The sequence below is a fragment of the Lynx rufus genome, unplaced genomic scaffold (genome assembly GCF_022079265.1).
Source record: "Lynx rufus isolate CCGP_SWC_20201006 ecotype Redwood Valley unplaced genomic scaffold, mLynRuf1.p SCAF_21, whole genome shotgun sequence".
Classification (NCBI taxonomy): domain Eukaryota; kingdom Metazoa; phylum Chordata; class Mammalia; order Carnivora; family Felidae; genus Lynx; species Lynx rufus.
The window spans coordinates 17,577,458-17,605,387 of record NW_025814836.1 but is presented as its reverse complement, the minus strand read 5'-3'; the positions used below and the strand labels follow the sequence as shown (position 1 = coordinate 17,605,387).

The 27,930-nt window shown below is 50.0% G+C and overlaps 1 protein-coding gene across 3 annotated transcripts in view; it reads left to right on the top strand.

Annotated features, from left to right (window-relative positions):
* Positions 1-27,930, top strand: part of SLCO3A1 (solute carrier organic anion transporter family member 3A1) — a 313,999-nt gene that overhangs the window by 243,692 nt on the left and 42,377 nt on the right. For all 3 annotated transcript variants that reach the window (XM_047086721.1, XM_047086723.1, XM_047086720.1), the window contains exons 5-7: positions 15,692-15,856; positions 20,810-21,008; positions 23,357-23,495. In XM_047086721.1, coding sequence (XP_046942677.1) covers positions 15,692-15,856; positions 20,810-21,008; positions 23,357-23,495 — 503 coding nt within the window. The remainder of the gene's footprint in view (positions 1-15,691; positions 15,857-20,809; positions 21,009-23,356; positions 23,496-27,930) is intronic.

Genomic DNA, 27,930 nt, shown 5'->3' with positions numbered 1-27,930 from the left:
AGGTAGCACCACGCTTGTTCCCATGGTTTGCTTTCTCTGGTCCTCTGCTTCCCTTTAGCCCTGAGAAACCAACCTGATGTTTCAAAACAAAACAAAACAAAACAAAAGGCAGAGTAACTACCACTTAGCAGAGGGGCAGCAGACCAGTCTCCCCAGCAGACCCTCACTGGTCATTATAGCACCTGCTGCATCCTAAACAGAAATGTCCGTTGGAAGAAGGTTCTAGACCTCTCATGGAACCCTCAGAGTCTTTGAGGCCACCGCGTACTAGCGCGTTGGAGCAGGGAAGGACCTTGGAAGTAGGGCTTCCTTTGCCTGAAAGAGGCATTCTTCAAAAGCCACATCCAAAGTGCATTCCCTTCGAGTCGCTCCATCCCCTTCATGAGAGATGTGTTCCTCCCGAAAGAAGTATTAACTCAGTCTTAATAACAGAGTCACACTTGAGAACGCGGCAAAGCTCTCCCAGTTGTTTTTAGAAGGAAAAGAATACACATCTCTTCTGACAGAATGGCGAGACACACACAGTGATGTGGAGTGAGAATGAGAAGCAGCCCTCCCCACCCCGTCCCACCCCCGGGTCGTTGCCCCATTTGGTAGGGTCTCTTCAAGGCAAATGGGGACGAGCTGCTTGGTGTCCGTCACGGCCCCCCTCCCCGCTGCGAGGTCTGTGCAGGGCCCCTTGAGTCACAGGAGCCCTTCGAGGGGATCCCTAGAGAACCTGCTGGGTTTTTGAAGCGGGAAAACGCAAGGCTGGGGCACTCCTTCTCGTTGAGGCTGTGCCAGGAGGAAGGTGGATGGTCGCTTCTTTGCAGGGTCCGGGAACACCTGTCAGCAGCGACAGTCTTTCAGTGGTCACTTTAGAAACTGGGTGACAGTCAGGGCACCTGGGTGGCTCAGTTGGTTAAGTGTCCGACTTGGGCTCAGGTCACGATCTCACGGTTTGTGGGTTCAAGCCCCATGTCCTGGCTCGCTGCTGTCAGCTCAGAGCCTAGAGCCTGCTTCTTATTCTGTGTTTCCCTCTCTCTCTCTGCCCTTCCCCCACTTGCACATTCTCTCTCTCTCAATAATAAATAACGTTAAAACAAAATTAAAAAAAAAAAAGGAAACTAGGTGACAGTCTCTTTACCGATCTTTTGTATAATGAAGTGCACCTTCTCTGGAGATGCTTAAGAGCCATGGGGAGGAGCTGAGGCCACCCTGTGCCCAGGTCCCCACTCGGCTGTTCACTAGAGCTGGGATCATTAACTTCTCCACGCTTCGTTTCCACAAGTACACAGTTGTAGCTGCGTTCCTAAGTGACAGTGTGGCCGGGAGAATTAAAGCACTGCCTGCAGAAGACTGACTGTTCATAGTGCCTATTCATTAGGGATCGGAAGAATTTGCGTTAATCCTCAGATGAGACTAATTAATAACCTAATGTTATGTCTGAATCCATATTCTGTAATCGTTTCTACCAAAGTAGAAATTTGGAATTGCCCAAAGAAGGTCTTAAAAGCCAACTCTCGGGGCGCCTGGGTGGCGCAGTCGGTTAAGCGTCCGACTTCAGCCAGGTCACGATCTCGCGGTCCGTGAGTTCGAGCCCCGCGTCAGGCTCTGGGCGGATGGCTCAGAGCCTGGAGCCTGTTTCCGATTCTGTGTCTCCCTCTCTCTCTGCCCCTCCCCCGTTCATGCTCTGTCTCTCTCTGTCCCAAAAATAAATAAAAACGTTAAAAAAAAAAAAAAAAAAAAAAAAAAGCCAACTCTCTGAGTTCCAGAATGCATAGGTGGATGAGAAGGCCACCCACCTTGTGTCCTCAGAGGGCACCTTGACTTGGGCCCTCAGAAATCTTAATAGAAGAGCTCCCCCCTCCCCCCGCAAACAGCTGGTTAGAGGGAGATGCCTACTGTTGCCCTAATGGTGCAGGCAGCCACACAGAATATCCCAGTAACCAGATCCGCAGGAATAAATAGGGCTGACGTGAGTGGCCTTGCAGAGGACATCCTCGACCAGAGCAGTGGCAGCCTTTATGGGTCTTTCCTTGTCCCAGAGTGATTGATTGCAAGGGCTCTGATTGCAAGAGCTACAGCAGTAATCTCTTACCTTTCATCTCTGGGGGTGCAAAGATGAAAAGACACAATCATGCCATCCGAGTACTCACCATCCAGCATAGGGACAGACCAGCAAGCCAGCAAAGGCAGCCTAACATGCAAAGGACTGTAGTAGCGAGCAACTGAAGGGGCGACAGAAATACAGCAGACCGGCAGGGGAGAGCCCACCTCCTGCGTCAGAGGCTGAGGGATGTCACGTCTTCAGAATTCTTGGGTTATGATCTAGTTGCTCATCGACTCCGTTTGTTCAATTTCGTCAGCATGTGTTGAGACCCTATTAGGCTCCAGGGACACGGTGCTAGTAACCTAGGAAGCTTCTATTCTAGAGCTTGCGTCGTAGCAGGGGGAGGCGTGCAAAAGACCAAGTTAAAGCAACGGCCAAGTGAGCGTTGGACACGCCATGGCTGAACTGACCAGTACGTAGTTGGGTGGACAGGTCTGAGACTCACTATAGGTCATAGTGATCACAGGTTGTGATCTGTGCATGCACGGGCTCCACTTCTGATAATTCATGATTTTTAATTTAGAATTACAGTTCCCAGAGGCAGTAGGTCTGTTAATGGACCTAAAGAATGTCAGGAAAGGAAAGCAGCGTCTCTAGAAGAATCCCCAGGAGCCAGGATACAGTGATGGGAGCTATTATGCTAATAAACAAGTTTTACATGTGCCAGCACGTGGACGGGGGGGCCGTGGTGGTTTACATCCTTTCTTTTTCCACGCGAGACGATGTTTTAGCCACATGGACGTTTCCTCCAAAAGCACCACGTGGTGTCCCTGGTGCTCCCAAACTCTTGATCCCATTTGCAACCTTGGAAGCCCCCGGGGTCTCCTGGCAGTGTGCTGCACATTTATGAGTACAGATGAACTGAGCGGCATTGTACGTGGAGGAATGAACGTTGCTCCAAAAATATATGTGTTGCAACTCCTCCTCTGTTTCATTTGAGCTTGCCTATGGGTTTCTTCTCCAGCCATCTGTCCGTGTCCCCCGCCATGCCTTGCAGATAGGGAAGGCCTCTGGGAAGAGCTGGCACTGTGCCAGGAGCACCTGGCCCATCCTCTTCCCTCCTGGGCCTGGGACAGTCCCCCCACTCCTGGGAGAGCAGTGGGGCTGCTCATCTGGGTTCACACCCAGCTCAGCCACTTCCTAGTCAGGCAACCTTGGCCGTGTTGCTTTAACTCCGTTTGGCTTTCACATACGGTGTCTGGTTGATACTTCACTTATTCCTGTTTACAGATGAGGAAACCAAGCTCCCGGGAGGTAGGAGTTCAGGCTTGTGGTTCATTGTTCAGGGTGCTCTCCCCCAAAAAGTGGGCTTCGAGGGTCTCTTTGTAACAAAGTTGGCCATTATTGGGTTTGCAACCCTGATAAGAAGAGGAGAGACAGAAAGCCCAGAGTGGTGGTCTTTAACTGTGTAGAGAAGCTGTTACTTCTTGCACAGCCCGGAAGTCCCCGTCTTATAGTGACTGTCACATCACTGTTTAACAAAGCAGGCAGCAGGCAGCCAAATGCTTGGGTTTGTGAGGCTCCAGTGTCTTCCTGGGTGGGAGTCTGCAAACCCAAGACACGTTTCTGCATCTCAGTTGTGCCACCAAGTAGCTTTTTCTTTGTGCCCTGGCTCTAAAGCCTCCCTTGCCCAACCTTGTTCTTCAGAACGTTTTGCTGATTTGTCTTTCTTCACCCCCTCACAACCTTCTCTGTGTCCGCAGCTGTGTCCACTCCTCCTCTCTATGCCAGAGCTGGGGGACAGGGCGGAGTGGGGGGGGGTGGGCAGGACAGTGTGGCCTCCTGGATCTAGATGCTCAGGGTTTGTGGAACGATTTGGGAAAGTCAAGACCCAGAGGGAGGAAGGAATTCAGGGGGTTGTTATAGACAGATGTACAGTGTTATCACCAGCTAGCTTGTTAAATCTCACATCCGTATTTTGTGTTTTATTTGGAAATTGTCTCAGGTGTCAGTTGCCCTAGAGGGGCTTTGATGGTTCGGATCCCGGCTCCTTCAGTAGCCTTATGCTATACGCCTTCCCCATCACGTTCTGTCTGGTTGCCTGAAGACAACAGGCACTCTCCTCTTTTCTTTTTTTTTAATTTTTTTTTTAGTGTTTATTTATTTTCAAGACGGAGCATGAGCGGGGGAGGGGCAGAGAGAGAGGGGGACACAGAATCTGAAGCAGGCTCCAGGCCCTGAGCTGTCAGCACAGAGCCCGATGCGGGATGCGAACTCATGAACCGCAAGATCGTGACCTGAGCGAAGCCGGACACTTAACCACCCGAGCCACCCAGGCGCCCCCTCTTTTTTTTTTTTTAACGTTTGTTTAGTTTTGAGAGAAAGAGAGAGCGCAAGCAGGGGAGGGGCAGAGAGAGAAGGACACACAGATTGGAAGCAGGCTCCAGGCTCTGAGCTGTCAGCAAAGCTTCACTGACTGAGCCACCCAGGTGCCCCTCCGGTGCGTGTCTTGTGCTACGTCTTGGGGCAATAAATGGACTCTCTCTTTAAGGAAAAGTGGCATCAGCAGGTGCTAGCTGACTTTTCAACAGAGCGTACTTGAACTCCAGCCCTGCTTGCAACAGCACTGGTGTACCCTAAAACAGTGGGTCTTCTAGACAAGGCTAGAGGCTAAAAGGGAGGGGAGGAACCCACTCCCTGTAAGCATTGGCACATCCTAGCCCTCTGATGGGCTTTCTAGCTGGGATGAGTGTAACTGTTCCAGAGGTTTAAAATCTGAGCAGAGAGCCCTGCCTTTGATCACTGAAAGAGAGGAGCAGTTAAAAGCTGCACGCTCTTGTCTCTGTGCACTTCATGCTGACTGCCAAGTGGCCTCTTCCTGTCCCAGAAAAATAGATGAACCGGGTGATGGCAGGGAACAGCTGAGCTGGCAGGGCTCGGGCGGGGCTTCAGGCTCAGAGTCTTAAAAACCACCCCCAAAACGCGGAGGATGGTGTATGAGTTCCCAAGCACTCGCAGGGAGTTCCCACTGGGTCCCGACAGTCCGGCTGATGAATGCCACTAATCTCCATTCCAGCCATCAAACCACAGAGCTTGGGGTTAAACTAGGTTCCCAGGTTGCCAGTGTTGGGGATGATGCAGCCAGGAATGGGGCCAGGTGCCCGGACTTCAGATCCTGAGCTCTTTCCGCTGTATCCCCTCAAGGATTCACTGGACTGTTGATGCCCTGAGAAGAAGAGGGGAGTCAGCCTGGGGCTGATTGAACAGAGACCCTTCCTGCGTCAGAGAAATGTCCCCTCTCTCTGTTCCACGTGCTCCTCTTCCAAAGGGGCCTTGCTCAGCTCCAAGGGGCCTTGCTTGTTCTACTTGCTCAGCCCCAAGGGACCTTGACTTTCAGGGGAGATGAAATCTGCCCCCGCTGTTACCTTCTCCACCCTCCTGCCCTCCTAATGCCATCCATCCCTGGGCTCTGCTGACTTTACCACCTGAATCCGTCTCCGGCCTGCTCTGCTGTCTCCTGCATTCCAGTCGGCCCTGCCCCGCTGGTCTGTGTGCACAATACAGGGGTTGCAGAATGCGTCTGATCCTGTGACCACCTGCTGCTTAAAGGGACAGAGGTGGAGCCCTTCGTGGGGCTTCGCAGCCTCTTCTCACACCACTGCCGCCCTGTCCCTCCACGCCAGCCTCCCTTCACCGGCTTCCATCCCCAGGCTCCCTTGCTCCCCAGACTTCGCATTTGCCGTTCCCTCGGCTGGAATTCTGGTCCCGTCATCAGGCCTCAGCTCCCAGTCACATCCCCAAGGACATTTCCCTGCCCTCCCGGGCATGTTGCTCTCCGTGTCATGGTCCTAACGTTACCGTTGCCTGAGTGATGATTCCCTTACTCTGCCCTGCCTCTATTTTGCCCCTGCTCCTGGACATCGGTGCTTGGTGCACCGTTGATAAACGGGGGGGATACGGGGATCACTGGACGTGTGCTGCCACGCCCAGCAGTCTGCTGCTTTCCTTCAAGCTGTCCTCACCCCCAGCCCCCTCCCAGGGTCTTGGCCTGTGTTTGATCCACCTACGGATGCAGGCTCAGTGGGAGCTCTACCTGTGCTGAGTGCCACAGCCAACCCACAGGTGACCTGCCCACGTGGGGGAGGGGCTGCTGGCCCAGTGGCTCGGGCGGACTTGCCCCGGTGACTTTGGGCTGTGCGAGTCCTCTGCCGGGTGTTTGGGGCTGGGGCTGGGTGCTTAGCCCTCCGCACCCACTGCTCTCCCGGTGTTCCGCAGGAGCCCCACGTGTACCAGCCTGGCGGAGGGATGCGGCTCACGCCTCTGGCTTCTAGAACTGTGCCGGGCCTCCTCTATCCTCTTCCAGCTAGCAGCCAGCGTCTGCCACGTTCTCCTTAATGAGGGGCCTGTGCCTTTGAGCATCACGTGATTATGAGGAGCCGGCGTTCCGAGAGCCCTTGTTCTGCAGGCGAAATGGCTGAGTGTCTTTGATCATGCCATTTGTCTCCAGAAATGTGCTCTCCCCTCGTGTGGACTTCCCATTAAAATCTTGCTTCCTGATCCTGTGGCCAAGGACACCATCCCCACCCTCCCAAATGCTCGGAACCCCGTGCCAGGCTGTGTGGTTCACATGCTGCTGTGCCCAGGAGTCGTGCCTGCAGGTCCCCAGGACCAGTCTGGCCAGTGGCTTCCTCCTGTTCTGACCAGCATTGGTGGAGGATGTGCTGGGGCGTTATGTCTGTGAACAGGATGCAAGTTGTTCCAGAAAGCACCTGAGATAACATGAGACAGTACCCAGCGTGGTGCCTGGCACCCCATGGCAACCCCACGAGTGGTTTCTTAAAGAAAGAAGGAAGGAAACAACCAGAGGACAGCATTTCCCAACGGGGGTTCCTTGGAACACGAGTCCTCAGAGATGCTCAGGGAAAAACAAATCCGTGGGGGGAGCGAGGAAGGTTACGTAGCCAAATAAGCCTGAGGAAATGTCTGTGTACTATGTGACCCTCTTGGAGACTCAGATGGTTATATTCGAGTATTAAAGGCCCTTGGGAAACCAGCTCTAAGGAAAGCTGGCTGGTGTTGTTTTATGCCACGGGACCCCAGGACTCTCTTGTTCAGGTAAACTCTTCAGGCCTTTAGGAAATGTTACCAGAATAAGGATATAAGGTGGTGGGGATCGCAGGAGGTTTGGAGGGATATACTGAGTCCACAGGGAGGACCTGAAGACAGGTGCAGAAAGCATGTAGCATTTCAGCCTGCTGTGCAAGGGTGAGCAGGATCCCTGTGAGTGGAGGGAGGAGAAAGGCTTCTAGGCCCAGGGGCAGGTGCAAACAGAGGCAGGGGGCAGAAATGCCCAAGGGGCGCCTGGGTGGCTCAGCCAGGAAAGCATCCAACTCTTGATTTCGGCTCGGGTCATGACCTCATGGTTCATGAGTTCGAGCCCTGCATCGGGCTCTGTGCTGACAGCATAGAGCCTGCTTGGGATTCTCTCTCTCTCTCTCTCTCTCTCTCTGCCCCTCCCCTGCTCATGCCCACACTCTCTCTCTCAAACAAACTTTAAAAAAATGTCCAAGATGGGGGTGGGAGAGAGACATCTGGTTTTGGGGACTAGGACTTAGAAGAGGTCGTGGTAGAATACAGTCCGGTGTCCATTCCTGCACCTAGCAGAGTTCCCGGTATCTGAGGCCACTCAGTAAGTCTTCGGTAAAATTATGAATGGATGATGGAGGGCGTTTGCATTGCTCTTCTGAAGTGTCTGGACTTTATGAGCCATTGTTTCCCAGCTGGGGGTTTGACTCAGCATCACCTGTGGGGTTCTTGAAACACGCCCACAGTCCGGCTACACCCCCAGAGACTGATTCCATGAGTCCGTTAGGGAAGAGGGAGGTGGTCCAGGCACCTGGATGTCTTTAAAGCTCTCCGGCGATTCTAAGTGAAACCCCAACTGAAAACAAATACAAGAGGTGGTGAGGGTCCTTTGGGGGGTTTCCATCAGAGTTGTTTCTGCAACAGTTGCAAATAAGAAGAAATGTGGGGAGGAGACCCTCGCGTGAAATAAGCTTGGGACAGTGTGTGACATGACCCATTTGGGAGGTCCACAGTGACATTAGCACATTGAAGGCTCTGAGAAGGTCTGTGGTAAATGCAGCACTTCAGGAGGTAGCGTTAGGGCTTAGAGACGGGCACTTGTATCAACTTGGGTGTCGAAATCCACCATTTCTCTTGTGAGCGCTGCTCTTTCTTTTTCTAGCCGTGCGTTCCCCTACAGGCAGAGTTTTCGTGAATGCTAAATGCCACCGCTGATATGGCGCATCATGCTTCCGGAGAGGTTCCTAGGGGCTGGCCTGAAGTTACAAAAGTGGCATTTTGCTTACGAAAGGCTCTTTATTTCTTTAGTCATTCTCTGCTTGCTCCGTCTGACAACAGAAAGACGCAACAGTTGCATCTGAGACAGCTTCCAGAGTCCCAGGCGCCTTTCTCTGTCTCACCATGCTGTTTTTCCGACTTCAGCCTCCCGGGGGTCACCAATTTGAAGCTGCAGGAGATAGCTGTGCCTCTGGGGGTGCTTGGACTTAAGCCAGCTAATGTGCCCCCACCACTAATCTTTTTCTCTCGGGCCTTCTTGGCGGTGTTATGAGGAACTGGGGATTTAAAAAAGAATAGAACTGATTGATAGGGGCGCCTGGGTGGCTCAGTCAGTTAAGTGTCCGACTTCGGCTCAGGTCATGATCTCGTGGTTTGTGAGTTTGAGCCCCGCGTTGGGCTCTGTGCTGACAGCCTGGAGCCCGCTGCAGATTCTGTGTCTCCCTCCCTCTCTGCCCCTCCCCCGCTCATGCTCTGTGTCTCTTTTCCTTAAAAAGAAATAAACGTTAAAAAAATTAAAAATGAGAAATAGGACTGATTGGCTCTGGGTTTCCCTGGCCAGTCCACACCCATTGGATGCTTGGGTTTTAGTCTAAATCCTCGTTTCCTGCTCCGATGGCGTCTTGTTTGTTTGCTCAAACCATGACCTTCTCCATCCACGGGACATGGTACCTTCGGCCTGTTACCAAAGACGGGTAAATGGAAGCCGCATAGCTGCTTGTCTCACAGCTGGCAACGAGAGGGTTCCAGGAAGCTCCCCTGGGTCCCCCAACAGCCCAGAACAGAGCCTGGGGGACAGTCTCATCTGCAGCGACGAGGTCACAATGAGCCCAAGTCAGCCAGTCTTGGGCCTGTACATAGCAGGCACTCGCTTCCAGAAGGCTGTCTGACACCAGGCTTCCCCTCCCACCTGGACTTCTCCCCACCCCACCCAAGGGAATGATGTAGGTACTTCTAGAATCAGCAGTGGAAATGGCCACATTAGCTACTTATTCCCACTTCCGTCATGGCCCATGAGCCTGTGGAATGTGACCCGTGGTCTCGGTTTCCACAGTGAATGTTTCCTAAGAGATTGTGACAGTTACCTTTTGAGACTGCAGTGTGTTTATTTATTGGATTCTTTCAACCATCTTGCGTTTATTAAGCATCTGCTCTCACCGGGCACAGTGCCCACATCTAGGATTGGAGCTGCCCCATGTCTGTGTGCAGGTGGCTCCTCTCATGGGAGAGACCGGAGGACCCAGGCAGGGGTGTCCCGGGGACACTAGTGCACGGATGACAGCCTGCACGGGGTACAAGGGACCCATCTTGGTGACCTCCAAACATTTGTGCCATGCCAGGAAGCTTTCTAGGACGTACCCTACCATGACTTCAATGTCATGTCTCCACTTTGGTGTTTATTCACATCTTCTTCATTACTTCTTCCGTCCCCTTTCGTTTGGATTTGGTCGTGACCTGGAGGCTGTTATGTATCTTAGGCCCACCCTGCTCCTTCCGCCGCCCTGTTCTCTTCTGCTCCTGGGACCTACGCTCTGGGAAGTGCTTCGTGACGACTTCTCTTTCAGAAAACCGCTTTTCCGTTGACTCCCGTCCCCATGCAGAGACCTGAAGATTTAGAAGCGGGTTCTGGAGAGGAGGCAGACCTGAGTTTTGCATTCCAGGAGAGTGGTTTTGGCAGCCGCTCAGGCAAGCCTTGCTTTCCTTGTGTCCGCAATGAGATGGTGAGACCACCCTGCCGGAATAGCCCTCGGAGTGAAATGAAGGACCCTTAGCATGTTGGCCCTCTGACACTGCTGGCCCGGCAAGCATTGGCCGTCGCTGTCATAATTACCAAACAGCTGCACACGCTGGCTCTGTCTCCCCTGCTTGGGAGCATTAACCGGGATGTATTGACAGCAATGTTACGAAAGAAAAAGAAGGCCAAGGCCAATTTCAGTAGCGAGCCTGAGGGCTGAAATATCTGAGTCAAGGGCAGCACCACTGAGGCCCACAGCAAGCACATCCCCGGGCACCATCAGGTCCCGGGAAGGGCGGTGGACAAGGATGCGTGCCCCTGACCCCCTGACCCATCCAGCCTGCTGCAGAAGGGCGTCTCCTTGGGAAGCCAGTGGCTCCAGTGGCAGCTCCCAGGAGCCCCGCTTCCCCCCCCCCCAGTCACTTCCCAGCTCTGCTTACTTGTCGCGTTTGCTCACACAGAGGCCTCCTTACAGCAGGCCTGGTGTCCCCCACCTTGAGGGCTCTCGCCGGAACGTAGCCAAGGAGCACTTCCGTGCCATTAACTATCCTCATGCTCATCCAGGGCTTACCTGTGTGCCAGGAGCGCTGAGTCACATGCTTGCACGCACGGGTCTCATTTAATCCCCGCAGCCATCCGTGGGACAGGGTGGCATGCTCTGGGCATAGACCTTCTCAGTCTTAGAGATGGAATTCAGATCCCGGCACCCTGGCTCCTTACGGGACTCTGCAAGCCTTTCTTTCTCTCATTTCTTTCCCTCCCTTCCTGTCCTCCTCCTCCGAAAAAAAAAAAAAAAAAAAAAAAAAAAAAAGTCATAGACTAAGCCCCTGAGTCGTTTTCCCCAGCTCCCATAGGAGTTGTTGTATTATTATTTCTAAGCGTTAAGCTGCACCGTCGATCACCGGGGGCGGGGTCTGCGTGCTCAGTCCTCCAGCCAAGAGCAGCGCTTCTGCAAACCGGAACCGGAATAGCACCCCGTTAAGAGCACGTTCTGTGGCAGCCGGTGCCAGGGTTGGAGTTTCTGCCGTGCTTCCCCAACCCTGGGAACCACTCCCTGCCTCGGTTTCCTTATCTGTAAGTGGGGGCTGTACCTTGCCCCAGGATCACAGGTGTGCTGTGAGGATTATGTGATTTGATGTGGGAGTGGTTAGAACGGTGCTTGGCGCCCTCGCGATGCTCTGTCGGCGTCCGTCCGCACAACTTCTCCAAACCTGCCTTTTTCCCTCCTGGAGGGACCTGCAAGCTTTCAAGAAATCTCAATCCTACAGGAGTGTCTTCAGAAAACAGCAGTGGAAAACCCATCTTCCCTGGAGAACTCCCCCTGGTGCTGTTTTCAACTCCATCCCAGCCTGCTGGTGATGGTATCTGGCTCCCGAGGAGAGGTGAGGTCTGTCCCAGCTGGTGAGGCTGCCTCCCACCCCAGCTCCCAGCTTCGGAGGCTAAATCAGCGGGCGGGAAGTAATGAGCTAAGGGGCACCAGGGGTGTTCAGTGGCCTGGTGTGGCCTTGGTTCATTAGTTTCTATTTGTCTGGGCCACCTCATTAGCTACGGCCTCCTTGGAAGGTTAGAATTTTATGGGTTTAGCAACCCATTTGAATGAAGAAGGCTTGAAATACTGGGATGGCCCTAGGATCAAGCTAATTAATACTCTTTTTCAAACTGGGGCTTTGGAGGGTAGGCTGAACCTTTGAAAAGGAATCTTTTGAGAGAGTTACAAGTCATTGCAATAAAACCTGGGATGGAGGGAAGAACCTGGGAGCAAAATAGCTGAACACAAGGAATCTGTCATTTCTGGCAGTGAATCGGCTTGGTAGAGGAAAAAAAAAAGAAGAAGAATGTTCTTCATGCAAATAAGATCCACTGAGTTTTCCCTGGGCCTTCTGTCAGATGATCCTCAAACTTAATAATTTTCACATCTAATTCCATGTGAAATTAGTCATTAGGTATTAAGACAAAAGCAGGCAGGCTCTCCTATCTCAACAAAGAATCTTCCCCACTGAAGTGGAATTATCTCTGGAATAATTAAAATGGTTGCTGAAGTATGAAAACATTCCATTAACCGGAGTTTCTTTTGTCGAGAGGTACCCTCCCCTTTCCCCAAATAAATCGTGATGGCCATGATCAAGGACAAGGAGATACCAAGACCCAAATAATGTGATCAAAACGAAATCCTCCCTGGTGTCCTTTCTGAGCCAGAGAGCAGAGTTCCTAGTTCAAGGATGCTGGTGATTTCAGCTCAGCAGCGGATGGTCTGCGCCCTAACAAAGGAGATGAAGCCTGCAGTGAAAGGGATGATTGTTTTCCTGGAATGTCCCCAACCTGCCTATTGATTGTTGGCAGTGTTTCCAGAGTTTAGACATCTTAATTACAAAAGAACGCGATGATCGTGAGACGGCGTTTCTATCTGCCAAACATAACCAGCTGGGGGCTTTCGTATTCACTCATTACAGGGAGGTACTGTGGTCGCTAGATGGGATCCATACCTGTCTCTCTACAGCGTGAAGGTTGGTGTTCCGTGCCACACAGCCAACCAGTCCCTCATCACGGACACATTACCCCATCGCAATGTGCCACACACAATAGCAAATCAGCCTTCACTCATTAGCAGTAATTTATGATGATGGAGTCTTAACATCCAACGGGCTTTTGAACATGAAGACAGATACCTCATTGCCCTCTGTTTACGCCCCATGTATTCATCTTCCATATTTGTTTAGCAGTCCACATTTTTAAATCTTGCACAGTCAACATCCCTGTAAATATTTGTATGATTCTTAAATAATGTGTATTTAACCAAGGAAAATTTCTCAACGTTTAAACACAGATTTAGACACTAGACACTTTTAGCATCATTTATTTGAAATGATGTTCCTAAAGAAGTCAGATTATCTTAAATGCTTGAAACCCTGCAAAAACAAACAAAACACATGTAAAGGTCAGTGTGTTTGCAAAAAAAAAAAGTATAAATGAATGAATATTATAGATTTAAAGTTTCTGAGTGTGTGGGGTGTGTGTGTGCGCATGTGTGCGTTCTTGTACGTGGTTGCATCATCCAACAGTTGCCTTCCTAAGGTTTTAGTAAATTTTGTGAGAAACTACTGCAGGAAAGAAGAGGCCACCAGCTCTGGTCATTTTTTTAGTTGGGATGTAGGACAGAGTTTCTCAGCCCACAGTGATTCTGAGCATCTAGTTGTCTGACTCCATTCCCATAAGAGTGTTCTTCTCATTATGTCAAAGGATCTTTAAATCCTTCTCTTGGGGGTTTCATTTTTGAAGCTTGGTCTCTTCCATGGAAATGATAAATTTTAAGCCGTGCGTATCTGCCATTTCCTGACCCATTGTTCTGTCATTTTGATGTATTGAGCTTGTCTGTTAACATTATTAAAACCTTATGTATCCCCTATTATTATTTTATTCCAATTAGTTGGGCCATTTAGAGGTTTCATCTCCTAGGAGATGAGATTGAGTCTGTGTAATTAGCTCTCTTCTTTAGGACAGCTGGCTAATTCATCACCTTGGAATGCAGTTGTAGACTCCCAGCTCACCTGTTTATTTTGTGTGACCATGAACGCTGGTGGGTTCTTCCGAGACTTAGGATAATACTTGCTTCATCTGGGACTTAATTTTATCTTTTCTCTTTACACAGGTGGAACCACATGCCAAATATTCTATATTATTATCACAACAGAACAGAGTTTCCCTAACTCCACTGGCATACCGCTTTTATAATTTTTTTCGCCGTATCTGCTGACCACCCGTACCATTATTTACCTAAGGCTTATCTTTAAATAACTTTAAATCTCCTTGTTTTAACCTGGCATCGTTTTAAGCTATGAGAGCCATGAAAGCACACATTGGATATATCAGTTGCATTTCAGTTGACTTTTTTGTAAGGACACATTAAAATAACAGCATAAGTATTGAAGCGACGGGTTGTCCCCTAATACCCGCACCTGCAGGGACCCCTAGCGCACCGCCAGGAAATGTCACCGTACCGTAGTTGAGGGGACCTGGTGGAACACCACAAACATCAAGGATTCTACTTGCTGGCAATGATCCAAATAATGTGGTTGCATTCAAAGAATTAAAAACACAACAAGAACAACAACAAATCGCACATTTTTTTAAAGCACCAATATACGTGCGGAATCTTAAGTGGTTTATGAAACCACCTGCTTTGAGAAATATAGAGTATAATAAAATAAGATTGAAATGCATAACCTCAATAAGACCTGCCTTCTGACTCTGGTGGTGCTTAATATGGTGCACAAGTCACCAAGTGCTTTTGCCTGTCGTCGGTTCTCACCTGAGCCCCGGGCACCAGGCTGGGCAGGCAGCTTCTTCTGGGTGGGACTGGATGATGAGAAAAGACCACCTGAGGGTGAAGGAACAAATGTAGCAAAGATCTGGGGCAGAGCATCTCCGGAGAGGGAGGAGCCCCTAGTGCACAGCCTTAGGTGGGGAGGGCCTGCTTGGGATAGGAAAGAATGGGAGCAGGCAGGCTGGACTGGAGGGAGAAAGGGGTGTGGTAGGAAGTGTCATCCGATTGCTAAGGGGAAGTTTTGATCAGGATGGTAATTTGAGTTGATCCCACGGGCTACAGTTTAGGGAATGATTATTTCAGATCAGAAGTCAAGACCCAACTGGTCTTGACCCTACCCTAGTTGGGTTGCTCTGGGACTCCCCGATGTGAGAACTCATGGAAACTTTTTCCAAGGAGTTGGCCATAGATGTGTTGAGAAGAGGTGGGGTTTGACTCAGCATATATATGTATGTATGTATATATGTATGTGTGTGTATATGTGTGTATATATATATATATATATATATATATATATATGCATAGTGTATGTATATATATAGTATATATATATAAGCACGTGTATGTATGTATGTATTATTTTTTTTTTGAGAGAGAGAGAGTGAGCAGGGGAGAGAGAGAGAGAGCGAGCATCCCAAGCAGGCTCCATGCTCAGCACAGAGCCTGATGCAGGGCTTGATCTCATGACTATGAGATCATGACCTGAGCTAAAATCAAGTGTCGGACACTCAACCAACTGAGCCACCCAGGCGCCCCAAGATTGAACATATTTTCTTAACATACATATATAGTCACAAATATTTATCCTAGGTCTATTGATAAATATGCTTATATATACTGATGTAATTATAACATTTGCAATTTATAATTTATAATTAAATTCTATGTTTTCCTTTGAGAAACAAACCCAAACTCTTTTTTTGGCAGGGGGGGGAAATGGAAGTAATTTGTCATTGCTTATAAAATATCTTACCAATTCCAGTAAACCAAGAAAAGGTGTGATATCGTTTCCCTCGTTGCGTTCATTCTCAGTTTAAATGGCTAAATAGCAGCCTGTATTTTGAAGCCAGACTCTTCACAGTTGTGGGTGACTTCCCATCGCTAGGTTTCAGCCTGAGCTACTGGGTGATACCCTGGGCTGTTTACTGAGATACACAAAAGCGTGTCAAGAAGGGACCCAGGGGGGCAGAAGACCTGGGAGTGCAGTGTGTGACCGTGGCTCTCTGCTTGTCTCTCCCTGCAGTGATCCCGAAGGTCACCAAGCACCTGCTGTCCAACCCCGTGTTCACGTGCATCATCCTGGCCGCCTGCATGGAGATTGCAGTGGTGGCTGGCTTTGCCGCCTTCTTGGGGAAGTACCTAGAACAGCAGTTTAACCTTACCACCTCTTCTGCCAACCAGCTGCTCGGTGAGTCCGCCTCTCCTTCCCCCGGGGAGGGCAGAGGGCTGCCGTCCTGCGTGTAACACTCTCAGGGTCTACCGAGGCCCCCCAGAGAAAGAGCCCAGGCTCTGCTGTTCCTTTAGCAGCAGTATTCATGGACTCTGTGTGCAGAAGGCATTTCAAAGTATGTTCTTGGGGTCAGATTTGCCAAAAGGATATGATAAAGACCTAGAATATAAATTGTATGTAAGAAGCCTTGTGACAGGCCAGGAGATCAGTAGATGGGTGCGAACTGCAGAATTGAGGAGACGAGGGAATGAAGGGAGAGGGGAATAAAGATGTATCCTGAAAGGCTAGCAGGCTTCGGTCAGGTACGTAAAAAAAGTAAGAATATTTCTGGCAGCATGAAACCCGCAGTCAGCAAATACAGAGGTTGGAGGCCACGCACTCCTTTCCTGACCCCTGCCCGTGGCAGACATAATTTATGGATCATGGTACTCCTTCTCCCCAAGAGCCAGCATGGCCTTCCCATCCTTCTCAGTAGTAGTCTACAGGCATCCGTTCCACTGTTTGGAGTTGGCATGGTAAGGAAAACCAATTTGCCCTCAGGGGAAGAGCATTACTAAGGGGGAGTTAGGAAAGTGGCCTCCTCGCAACTGACCCGGGAGACGGGAGAGTTAAGGACTCCAGGGGTCTGGCTCGGACAGCTGGTGGTACCATTTGTGAAACCTGGAAACCTCCAAGAATCAGATCCGTGGGGAAGACGATGAGATCGCTTCTGAAGTTCCTGAGCGCGAGATGCCCGTGGTGTATCCACGTGGCCTCCTGGACTCGGCAGGGGATCCGGAAGGAGACCCGGGTGAGGAAGAGAGGTTTGGGAGCATCGGTGTACGGATGGAGGACACGGGAGTGAATGTTACGTGATGAGAAGGTTGAGAATTAGAGAAAAAGGGTGAGAGACCAACCGTGAGGAAACAGTGGCGTCTGTGGGGGAGTTCAAGAGAAACCCACAGGGCATGAGAGTCCAGGAAGAGATGATTCCAAGAAGGGAGCCATTAGCTTCCTCCCATTAGTTGCAACAACCAGGACGCCTTTCCACCTGTGTCAGAGCTGTGTCCGAGAAGTGGTGAAGCGGGGAGCCCGTGCTCTGTGTGGAGAGTAGCCCACACAGAGGGACGGCGTAATCTGTGACTGCAGGACACTTTCCCGAAGCTCAGGTGTAGAGCAGAGAGTGGCCCCAGCAGGCGGGCCATGTGTGTCGGGGTCCAGGGGATCGGTGGAGATGCTGCATTGCTGGAAAGGTTGGAAAGGTGACCAGGTTGCTAAGCGTAGGGGAGAGAGCCAGCACAAGGGGATTTGCAGGAAAGAGTGGGGTGTGGACGGACAGCCCTCGACAGAAAGGCTCATCCGTCCTACAAGTGCAGAGGAGAGAAGCATGAGTGTGGCCACTGAGAATCCGGCTAGGACAGCCCTGCATCTGAGAGAGATCTGCGGCCACACGAATGACCTTCTCTGGTAAGTAGGGGCGTCAGATCGTCTGCTGAGGGGAATGGTCTTCTTCAGCGCTTCCTGTGTCTTTGCATAATGGCCCATAAACAAATGCAAAGCCGCTAACCCGTCATGAGTCATCAGGAAAACACATAACCGCACTGCGATACCACGGGCTGATAGCACCGAGTGTTGATGAGGATGTGGAGCAACTGGAACTCTCGAGTGTGGCTGTTAGCAGTGCCCAAAGGTGGGAGCGCTTGGGACAGCTCCTGGGCAGTGCCTGGGAAAGCCAGTGTTTACGCTGGGATCCATCCGTTCTACTTCTGGGCATGTTCCCACCAGAAATGAATGTTGAAATCTGTTCGTTGAGATATGCATATGTGACAGCGTTCAGAGCCTCCTTGTGCATAATAGCCCCAACTGGATTCAGCCCAGATGTCTGTTGCCAGGAGAATGGGTAAATAAATTATGGAATGCTCGTGCAGTCTTCACACAGCATGAGAAAGCAAGCCTTCTCATACCTGTCTCCGTGTGGGTGAATCTGACAGAGTTGAAAGACGTCAGGCACAAAAGAGTACATGTGTATGTGAGTTCAAAAGAGGAGAAGTTAGTTAAAATGATGGAGGCCTTGATGATGGGTACTATCTTTCCAGGAGGAGGGGGAGGGCAGCCACCAGGGAACCTTCCTGGGCTGCTGGAAATGTTCTAAGCTTGATTGGAGCCGTGGTTATAGGGGTGTATACAGATGCAGGAATTGATTGGCTGTTCCTGTAAGCTTTGTGTACTTCCCAGCACATGATGTATCTCAATTTAAAAAAAAAATTAAAAACATACTATGATAATGCAGCTGGGTCATAGCACGTCTCCTTGGGAGCTGCTAGGGTTGCACAAGCCTTCTTTCTTTCTTTTTTTCTTTTTTCTTTTCTTTTCTTTCTTTTTTATTTTTTTTACTAATAACGCTTTACCATCCACTTCTGTGTTAAGTGTCACTTCCAAGAAGTATTAGCAAAATGCAGGCAGCCCTTTAGTTCCTGTCTGACAGAGACAGGTAAAGCGGGTTTCTTTTATAATTAAAGTCATAACTTTTTCGTTATAACCTGGGGTGTCTCTGGTTTCGCCCTCCGGCAGCCAGTTTCTCCATTTCTTCCTCATTCCTGTGCTGCTGTTCTTACGTGCTGATTGCATTTGCTTGGTTGCTTCGGCGCGGGGCTTGTGTTTTATTTCAGAATAGACTCCTAAGGTTTCTATTGACAAACAAATCAATAGTCTTCAGGGCAGAAGGTCAAAACAACAATCTCGCCTTCTTGCACCTGTTTCTTTCCCAGTGACTCTGTCTGTCAGAGGGTCTGGCAGGGGAGGACCTTGTGGAGAGGCCACCTGCTGGCCCATCTGTCAGTCCGTCTGTCCAACAGTCCACACAGCATGTGTGCCCTCTCCCTGTGTCCTGCTCGGGGCCTCACTTTAATCAGCATGGACGCTGGAGGGTGGGCGGTGGGGACAGAGTGAAATACTGGGAGCAGCAGGCAAGGCTCTCATCAGAAAGTGCTTGGTTCCTACAGACCCAGGGGATAGGACCCAAGCAGTCATCCCTGGGCCTTCGTGCGTGGCTCTGTGCCAGCCTTGAAGCCATCAACAAATGGGACAGAGTCTCGAAAAGAGCTACGTAGATGATTAAGGCGCTGATGGCATGGATTTATGCGTGAAGATAAAAAGGACTCAATCTGCATAGGTTAATGTAATGAGGATAGTTTCGGGGAAGTTCTGATAACTGAATGCTAAGGCGGCACACACATCAGGGAGGAAGAGAGAAGGCTGATGATGGCTGGGAGAAAAGGCGCCGAAAGCCTGTTATTGCCATAGTTACCATCATCACCAGGTGATGCTCCCTGCGGTCTCTGCTAGGAAATGAAACAAAGCACATGCCTGCTCTCTGGGCGTGGGCATGTCCTCCCAGTGTTCATTCACACAGATCCAACCTGCGCCCGCTCTGTGCTAGGCACACAGAACCGTGTGGACTGAGCGGGATGGAGAATGTTCTTGGGCTCAGGGAAGCTTCGTCTGGGGAGGGGGAGAGTGAACAAGAAACAAGAGAACTAAAAAGGGATGAGGCAGCTTCAGACAGTGGGGAGAGCCATGAAGACAATAAAATGGGGTGAGGAATGGTAGGGAGGCCCCTGGGTGGAGTGTAGGACCACTCTAGATGGTGTGAGCTGGGAAGGCATCTCTGAAAGGAGTACGGGGCCAGCCAAGTGGAGACATAGTGCAAGAATGTTCCAGGAGAGGGATCAGCAAGTGTAAAGCCTGGGGGGACCTGAATGGGCTTGGTCCGTCCCGGGGAGGGAAAGGAGGAACAGTGGGCATGGGGTGAGCAGAGAGAGGCACTTGGGGGCTAGATCGTGAAGGTCATTTCTACGCCAAGAACAAGGGAAAACCAAGTAGATATTCCAAGCGCATCAGGTAACACAGAGATCTTTGTTTCATTTAAATGTGACTTGAGCTATTTTCTTGCAGAGCTCAGCCTTCCTGATTATGTTTTTCTTACCCTAATATTAAAATTAATTTGCATTCTTTTAGCACATACCAGCTGGTTGGTGTAGTCGATTGACCTAGAGGTCTGTTGATTGGCAAGAAGGAGGCAGCCTGCCCTGGGAAATTGGCCATGTACTATCTACATGGTGAATAAATGACACACGGCTAATTTAAAGCTGAGTTTTAGATGAAGCAAATCAGAACAAAGCAAAGACCAAACAGGAGATTGGAACTCTAGGACCCTTCGGCCCTTCTAAAATTCCATGAGTCTCTGAGAATCAGAAATAACAGGTTTATGGTCCTGTTGCCTTGCAGATAGCTCTGTTTATAAGAGAGGGGGAAAATTTTATGCCAATTATTCACCAAGAATTAACAAATGATTTGATTGATTCTACTTCCGGAGAGGTCTGGGAGCTGGTTAAAAGGCCACCTGCATGGGCCGGTGAGTCCTAGGACCTTTGTTTACACACCGCCAGGCCTTTCCATGAAGCCCTCCTTGACTAATGAGAAAAAGAGAGAAAACCCCCAAATGATCTTGAGTCCCCTTTTCCCACGTCATCTCAAAATGCACAGAGAGCACATTAGTGCTCCGTGATCTTTACGTCCCTAAAACATGTGTTCCAAGTCTGTCTGTCTTTTTCTCTTGGCTGTTCCCATGCCAGCCGTGTCTTTCCCATGAGGGTACCTCGCTTAGCATGATAGGTGTAGGTATTTGGACCCCTAATAACGGAGTGTGTACATGTGTGTCTCCCCCAGTTTTCTGTGAGCTCCCTGAGGCCAGAAATAAGGCCCTTTGTGGAGACCTGGGGGTGGAGGGCAGCATGGAGAAAGGGGTGCAGTCATGGTATCCCTGGGAATTCAGGTTGGACAGGGTTCAGCCCCCAGCCTGGCACTCATCTGTTGTATTGACTGGTCCTGGTTTCCCTGCTAACAGTTTCTGCTCCTCTGTTTTTCTCCCAGGGATGACTGCAATTCCATGTGCCTGTCTGGGGATCTTCTTGGGTGGTCTCCTGGTAAAGAAGCTCAGTCTTTCCGCCCTCGGGGCCATTCGGATGGCCATGCTCGTCAACCTGGTGTCCACAGCTTGCTATGTTTCCTTCCTCTTCCTGGGCTGTGACACGGGCCCTGTGGCTGGGGTTACTGTTCCCTATGGAAACACGTAAGTCCCACAAATGTCTGTTTCCGCCCCTGCCTGCCCAGGGGATGCCGTGGTAGGGTAACAGAGCCAGCTTTGTCTCTGGTGACCATGAATGGAGGGTTCGATGATGCCTCTGTATCTTCCTCCCAGTGCCGGAGAATCAACGTGGACCTCATGGGTAGAGGGTGCAAGGCCATTCCACTCAACAGCTGTCTCCTGGGACGGCCGGGAACACACGGGGGGAAATCGTCCTACATTCACTCCCCACAGTACTCCTATTACCATTTTTATCATTTGACCTTAGGAATAATTAAAGATAACACAGAGAAATTTTATTTGAAAATTCATCTTAGGGGCTCCTGGGTGGCTCAGCCAGTTAAGCATCCAAGTCTTCATTTCGGCTCACGTCATGATCTCACTGTTCGTGGGTTCGAGTACCTTGTCGGGCTCTGTGTTATCAGCGCAGGGCCTGCTTGAGATTTCTCTCTCTCCCTCTTTCTCTACCCCTTCCCCACTTGCTCTCTAGATAGATAGGTAGATAGATAGATAGATAGATATGGAGATAGATAGATAGATATGGAGATAGATAGATATGGAGATAGAGAGATAGATAAGTAAATAAGTAAATAAGTAAATAAGTAAATAAGTAAATAAATAAATAAATAAATAAATAAAAACTTCAAAAATTTCAGCCTAAAAGGAAAGACAATAGATTACAACCATTCCTGAAATTATCAGGAGCTATCATTAGGCTCCCATAGTAATTATAGGGTCTCATCCACAGTAGGTATTGATAAGTATGGGAGGGCAAAGGAGGTGGGGAATACAAGAGGGAGAAGTGAAGGAAGTTAGTTCTTATGGGACACTTTTTTTTCTAGTTATTATCCCAAGGCTTTGACCTAGAGTCCAACCAGAATTGCCCCAGAGGGAATTAGGAAGAGTCCAGCATCCACAGCTGTCCCCCCCTTTCTGTGTGAGACTTGGAAGCTGCTTGGGGATCAGCCTGGAGCATCAAGGGTGCAGCAGAGTTGGCCTGCAGGATACCAGTTCCTCCTCCTACCAGTCTCCTCCTCCTCCAAGCAGGCCATCAGGCTTTCTCCTATAGTCCTGTATCTAGAAGGTATAGGCACCCGCAGGGTCAAGCAGGCTGAATGTGGGAACACAGGTGAAGGCATCTGTCTGTATATTCATGCACAGTCCACGCATTTGTGTGCCCCTCTGTCCCCTTTACCACCACCGTGGCCACTTCTGCCCCCACCCCAGCCCCGGTTCCTCCCCCTCCCAAATGTGGCACCTTCTGGTTTGTGCATACCATGAATAACAGCTTTTGGAGAGAAAGACTGCCAGCCTTAAACTGTGCCAGCTCTCAAGTAGTAAACTTGTCGCGGTTCAAAGCATAGGGTCTTACGATAATGAAGTTCTTCTTCATTAAAAAAAGGAAAAAAAAAAAAAGCTCAGGGACTACAGTCCAACTGCTAACTCTCCCCAGATTGGTAGAGCTCCAGAACCCCCTCCCCCTTTCCCATGTACAAGGTGGGTATGTTTGGGCAGGCGACTCAGCCTGGCTCTGCCTCAGTTTCTCTCTTATCAACCCCATGGGGTTACACAGAGAATAAGTGAAATATCCGTGCGGTACCGTGAATAGTGCCTGCCACATAAATTGTCAGATATCACCGTCATCGTCATTACTATGAAGCGTTCTTGAACCCTGGGAGGCTCAGCTGAAAATAACGGGGCTGGAAGGAGAACCTGCCTCTCTTTCGGAGCTCACAACGCCCACTCCGCCCTTTTCCTCTTTGCAGTTTGCAGGCTCTGGGTAATTGTGCCTTTAATGGTACAAAAGGAAATTTAAAATAACTCGTGTTCTTTTTCTCAGGAAGTTGAATCACACAGACGATAGTTATGGAAGCCAGTCTAGTTGTTGTTAAGCATCGTGAGGCGTACTGCCTGCTGGGGAGGGACAAAACAGAGACCAGGACTGCCCGGAAAAAGGGAGAAGTCTGTGTTCAGCTCTGCCAGGAGGAGTTGCTGGGTCAGGGAAGGAGGAACGGGCTGAGCTGCAGCAATCATGAGCAGCATCCCTGGAGGAGGTGGCCCGGAGCTGAGCCCAGAGGGCACATTGGTGCAAAGGATAAGAAGAGGCTTCTTCCGCCTCCGGGCAGAGGAAGCGCGCAGCCTCGCACCGTTGCTTCTGCGCGTGCGCGGCGTCTCTCAGCAGAGGCGCCAGGCCGGTCCTTGTGGGACGGGGAGGGGGGAGAGCCGAGGAGGAGAAGGCAGGGGTGCCAGGTGACTCATCACAGCAGTGGGTGGAGCGATCCAATCGAAATTGACCTCCCTTTGATGGATTCCATGTTTCGGTTCTTTTCCAGCTCAGCGCCTGGCATGGCCCTGGACCCCTACTCACCCTGCAATAAAAATTGTGAATGCCAAACCGATTCCTTCACTCCCGTGTGTGGGGCAGATGGCATCACCTACCTGTCTGCCTGCTTCGCTGGCTGCAACAGCACGGTATTGGTGATTTTCTGACCGGAGGGGATGGGGCAGGGGACGCGGGCAGACAGAGTAGTTTAAAACCCATGGTCAAGGGCAGCAGTGGGCCGCCACATGGGTTCTGTACTTTGTGTTCCTGCCCTGTGACTGTTTCCCAGACTCTACCGCAGTCCAGTGGAGGATCCTCAGCAGAGTGGGTAGACTGCCGGGTCTTTCAGGCCTTCCTGCTAAATCAAGTAGGTTTCCAGAAAGTGTCACGGAGCAACCAAAAGTTAAAAGAAAATTTCAAAGGAAGCTGTACATATGGAGCCAGAGAAAAAGATTATGGTTCAAGACACTCACAAAGGGTGTCAGTGGAATAGCCTGACTCTACCGGCAATGAGCTCCCCATCAACAGAAGTATATAAAGGAAGGCTAGAATACCATTTATCAGAGAAGTCTTCTTCCAAACCTGAGACTGACAGTAATTCAACCTCTTCCTTTTCCGTTTCCTTTGCCTTATATTCTCAACTAGATACCTCCCACTTTTACCCATCCCCCCCCCCAACTGTTTTTTGTTTTCCCCCCTTGTCAGTATGAATTTTCCAATTGGCTATCAGCCTGCCATTTTCCATGTTCTCTGCTTGAAAACCTGATGCTAAGGGACTGACTGGTCACCAAGTCATGCTTATACACCTGCCTGTCTTCTGCATCCACATCACCACTGCCCTGGTGCCAGCCCTCCTGGTCTCTCCCTTGGACCAGTGTGGCAGTTGCCCAACTGTCCCCACAGCTCAGGGTGGCCCCCTTCTGGCCCATCTTCTACACTGCAGCCGAAATGATGTCTGCAACACTGCAGAGGACCCTGTCTAATGCTACCCTGTCACCTATGAGATAAGATCTAGGCACTGAACTGGCTTTGTATGTGCCTTCAGCGCAAGTCTGTTCTCAGCCATTCTCTCTAGCTCTATTTCCTTTTAGTTTGTGGTATTCAGCTTCCCCCACACAACGTGTGTGCCTTTTCACACTTCTCTCCCCATTTGGACAACTCCTACTCAACTGTCGGTACCCTACTCGAATTCCCCCTTCTCTGTGAAAACATCCCTTCTCTTCTTTAGCTTTGATGTTCTTGCCTCTGCGGTTCTCTGATCTGTCTCTCCTGAAGGCTTCTCTCTCATTTCACTGCAGTGATCTGCTAAGCGTATTTGTCGTCTGCTCTGATCTGTGAGTTTCCCGAGTGAGGGCTGTCATCCAGGAGTGCTCTGTAAATGTTCAGGAATGCATAGATGAAGAGAAAGATAAGAAAAAGGCTAGGTGGCTGCTCTAGAGGAATTTAGAGTTGGAATTATTTGTTTCTTGTCCTGCTCACATTCTGTATCTTTTAGAGGCAGCAATTTCTCTGAAGGAAGAGAAATCGATCACTTATTTTCATCTCCAAAGATTTCATTTTTCTTTGCTTTTAACATTTAGATTCCTGGCCAGTTATTAACATTTTTCTATTGAGAAAATAAATCCCGATGGTGGGGGGATGGTGGTGGTGGTGGTGGTGGAGAGAAACTGATTTTTTTTTAATTAGATGATAAAGCAATTTCTTTATGTGACTGGAAACGAACTGTAAAATGGGATGGGGCCTTGTGAATGGTTAAAATAAAAGTACAAGCTATTCTTTTTCATGACAACAATTTTATTAACATCTTAATAGCCAAAAAGTTATATAAATCAGTTTTGCTTCTTGTCCTGCTTTAGGAATTAAATTGACTCAGTATAGGCTGGTATCCTGAGACCAAACAGGTCTCTATTCCAGAGCATTCTCTGACAGCCAAAAAAAAAAAAAAATTGTCTTAAAAATTGCATATCCCTTGATCTTGCATGTACGAGTCTTACTGAATAAGAGCCTCGCTGGCCAGTGAGTCTTTGTAGCTGCTGAAACAGGAATGTGTGGAATGCAGTTCTTGGCTAGTGAGCTTCTCTGATTCCTTCTGGATATACTGTTCCTTCTCCAGACACCTGCCTTTTCCTCACATTGCTGGAGGCCTCCTAAGGCCTATCATCTGCTGGGGTGCAGGCAAATCAGAGAGGTTCTCCTCCCGCGATTACAAGTCAGAGATTGAGGTAGCCCCGGGCCCCAGGACCGGGTGGGAGTCACATTTCTCCTCCATGGAGGCAGATCTCAGGATGTCCTGGCTGTCAACAGGTCGATGAGGCCACGCCTATCCCGGAAAGGGGTCCTTGTGACAACCTAGCCTTGAAAACAACCCTAACTGTAGAGGCCGCAACAGCAGCAAACTTTTTCAAGAGCCTGTGTGGGCCAGGCAACAGGCCTTCCACATGTCACTCGTGGTCCGTGACGGCTTGGCCTGGAGCCAAAGAAATCTCAGGCCACCATCCAAAAATGAGCAGAAAGCAATTTCAATCTTCTAAATCTCTGCTGCAGTATTTTGGGGAAATGCCAAATGGTGGATTATATTCCTGGTACATTCGCTCCCTCCTTCGTTCCCAATTCTTGCCTCCAAGCTCTCAAAAAAGCTCTTCCACAAGCTGAAGCCTTCCTCATCCGTCTTCCCAATTTCCCTTTTTCCTTATTATTCCTTCACCGTCTGCTGGAGTCCTCTAGCTTTCCAGGTGTGAGCGCAGCCATTCTTACCCCTGCACCCCCGGCCCTGTGTGCGTTTTCCCGTCGATCCTCCCGGCAACCTGGGGAGGGAGGTGTTATTTTCACTCCTGATGACAAACTAGTCACTTGCCCCGGCTCGCGCAGAGCATGGTGGTGGTGGCATTGGAATGTGGATTGGTCTGACCCCAAACCCGGTGTCTTCCTCTGACTCTGCGACTGACCTCTTGAGGATGCTTACCTTCTTCTTCCTTGAAAGGACTTCATTCATGTGCTCCATAGTCAGGACATTGCCCTCACAGGCTGGCCCTGCTGCCTCTGCAGCCTCAACCTCCCCACTTCTCCCACCTGTTGAAGAACGACTTACTATGTCGAACTTCATGGGGTTCCTCTGACACACCCAGCTCTCCCTTACCTCCAGGTCTTGTCATGAGCTGCTCCTTTTATACCTCCGGGCCTTTGCACACGCTGCTCCTTTTATACCTCCGGGCCTTTGCACATGCTGCTCCTTTTCTTTTTTTTTTTTTTTTTAATTTTTTTTTTCAACGTTTATTTATTTTTGGGACAGAGAGAGACAGAGCATGAACGGGGGAGGGGCAGAGAGAGAGGGAGACACAGAATCGGAAACAGGCTCCAGGCTCCGAGCCATCAGCCCAGAGCCTGACGCGGGGCTCGAACTCACGGACCGCGAGATCGTGACCTGGCTGAAGTCGGACGCTTAACCGACTGCGCCACCCAGGCGCCCCAATGCTGCTCCTTTTCTCAAGGAGAGTCTTCCCTTAAGCCCTTCAGATGCACAGTGGTTCTTTTTCTGCAGCTGAGAAGCCTCCTCCCCGCTTATTACTTCTTCCAGGGCTGCATTAGAACCTCATCCTGCAGAGTCCTCCGGCACCTGCTCTGTCCTGCAAGGTCAGACCCTCCCTCCCCAGTCCCCAAGAACAGCTTGTTGACTCCGCATCTCCTTCACTGGGCTCCAGCGTCCAGCGATGGGGTTGGGGTTTTCTTGTGGACCCTTGCATTTCCAGTGCCAGCCATGGCTCTGGATAAAGGCCCCAGGCTTCCTGAACACCTGGCTGGAGGCCCCGTGCTGTCCCCAGGAAGCCGTGGGTGAGAATACTACTTCCTTGAATAGCATTTGGCAGGCCAGTAGGTTGGCCAATGCAGATTTTAACACTAAAGCTCCAGTCCTTGTTCATGTCTCACCCACTTATAACTTCCATCAGAACCTGTGAAAATTTCCCATAACTCTATTAAATGTGAATACGTCACCAGTCACATAATTCTGATTATAGGGAAATCTGGTTGGCATTAGTAGTTTGCTGATGTTAGACTTTCCTTGCCGCCCTGGCTTGGGTTTTGTATTTTATTTTCTTATTGCCTATCTCCTTGAGTGACGGCAATGAAAGTTTCCAGGATCGCATTGAATGCACAATTTCTAATTCGTCTCCTTGCATACGACTGGGAGGGGTGACAAAAAAGATTGCGAGTTAATTTTGTAAGCTTCCTTTGGCATGGATATATTGCCCAGATTGTTCCTGTACCTTTCACTCTCAGAAGTAATTATTCCAACAAAGTGTGTTGGTATGCTGCTGACTGACTGCTGGAAGTTGTATCCTTTTGATGTGCTGAATAATCGACTAAAACAAACAAACAAAAAGGCTTGTATCAGCCACCAGTAGAACGTTGGAAGTCAATACAGGTCCAGCACAGCAGTTTATAGGCGACTAATGAGAGACGACTAATCTATGCCCCCCCATTCAGACAACCCCCCCCCCCCCCATTCAGGCAATGGATATGTGTCAAGCGCCTATTTGAGAAGAGCCTGGAGCCAGTTCTGTGGAGGGGTGGAGGGGAGGGGAAGGG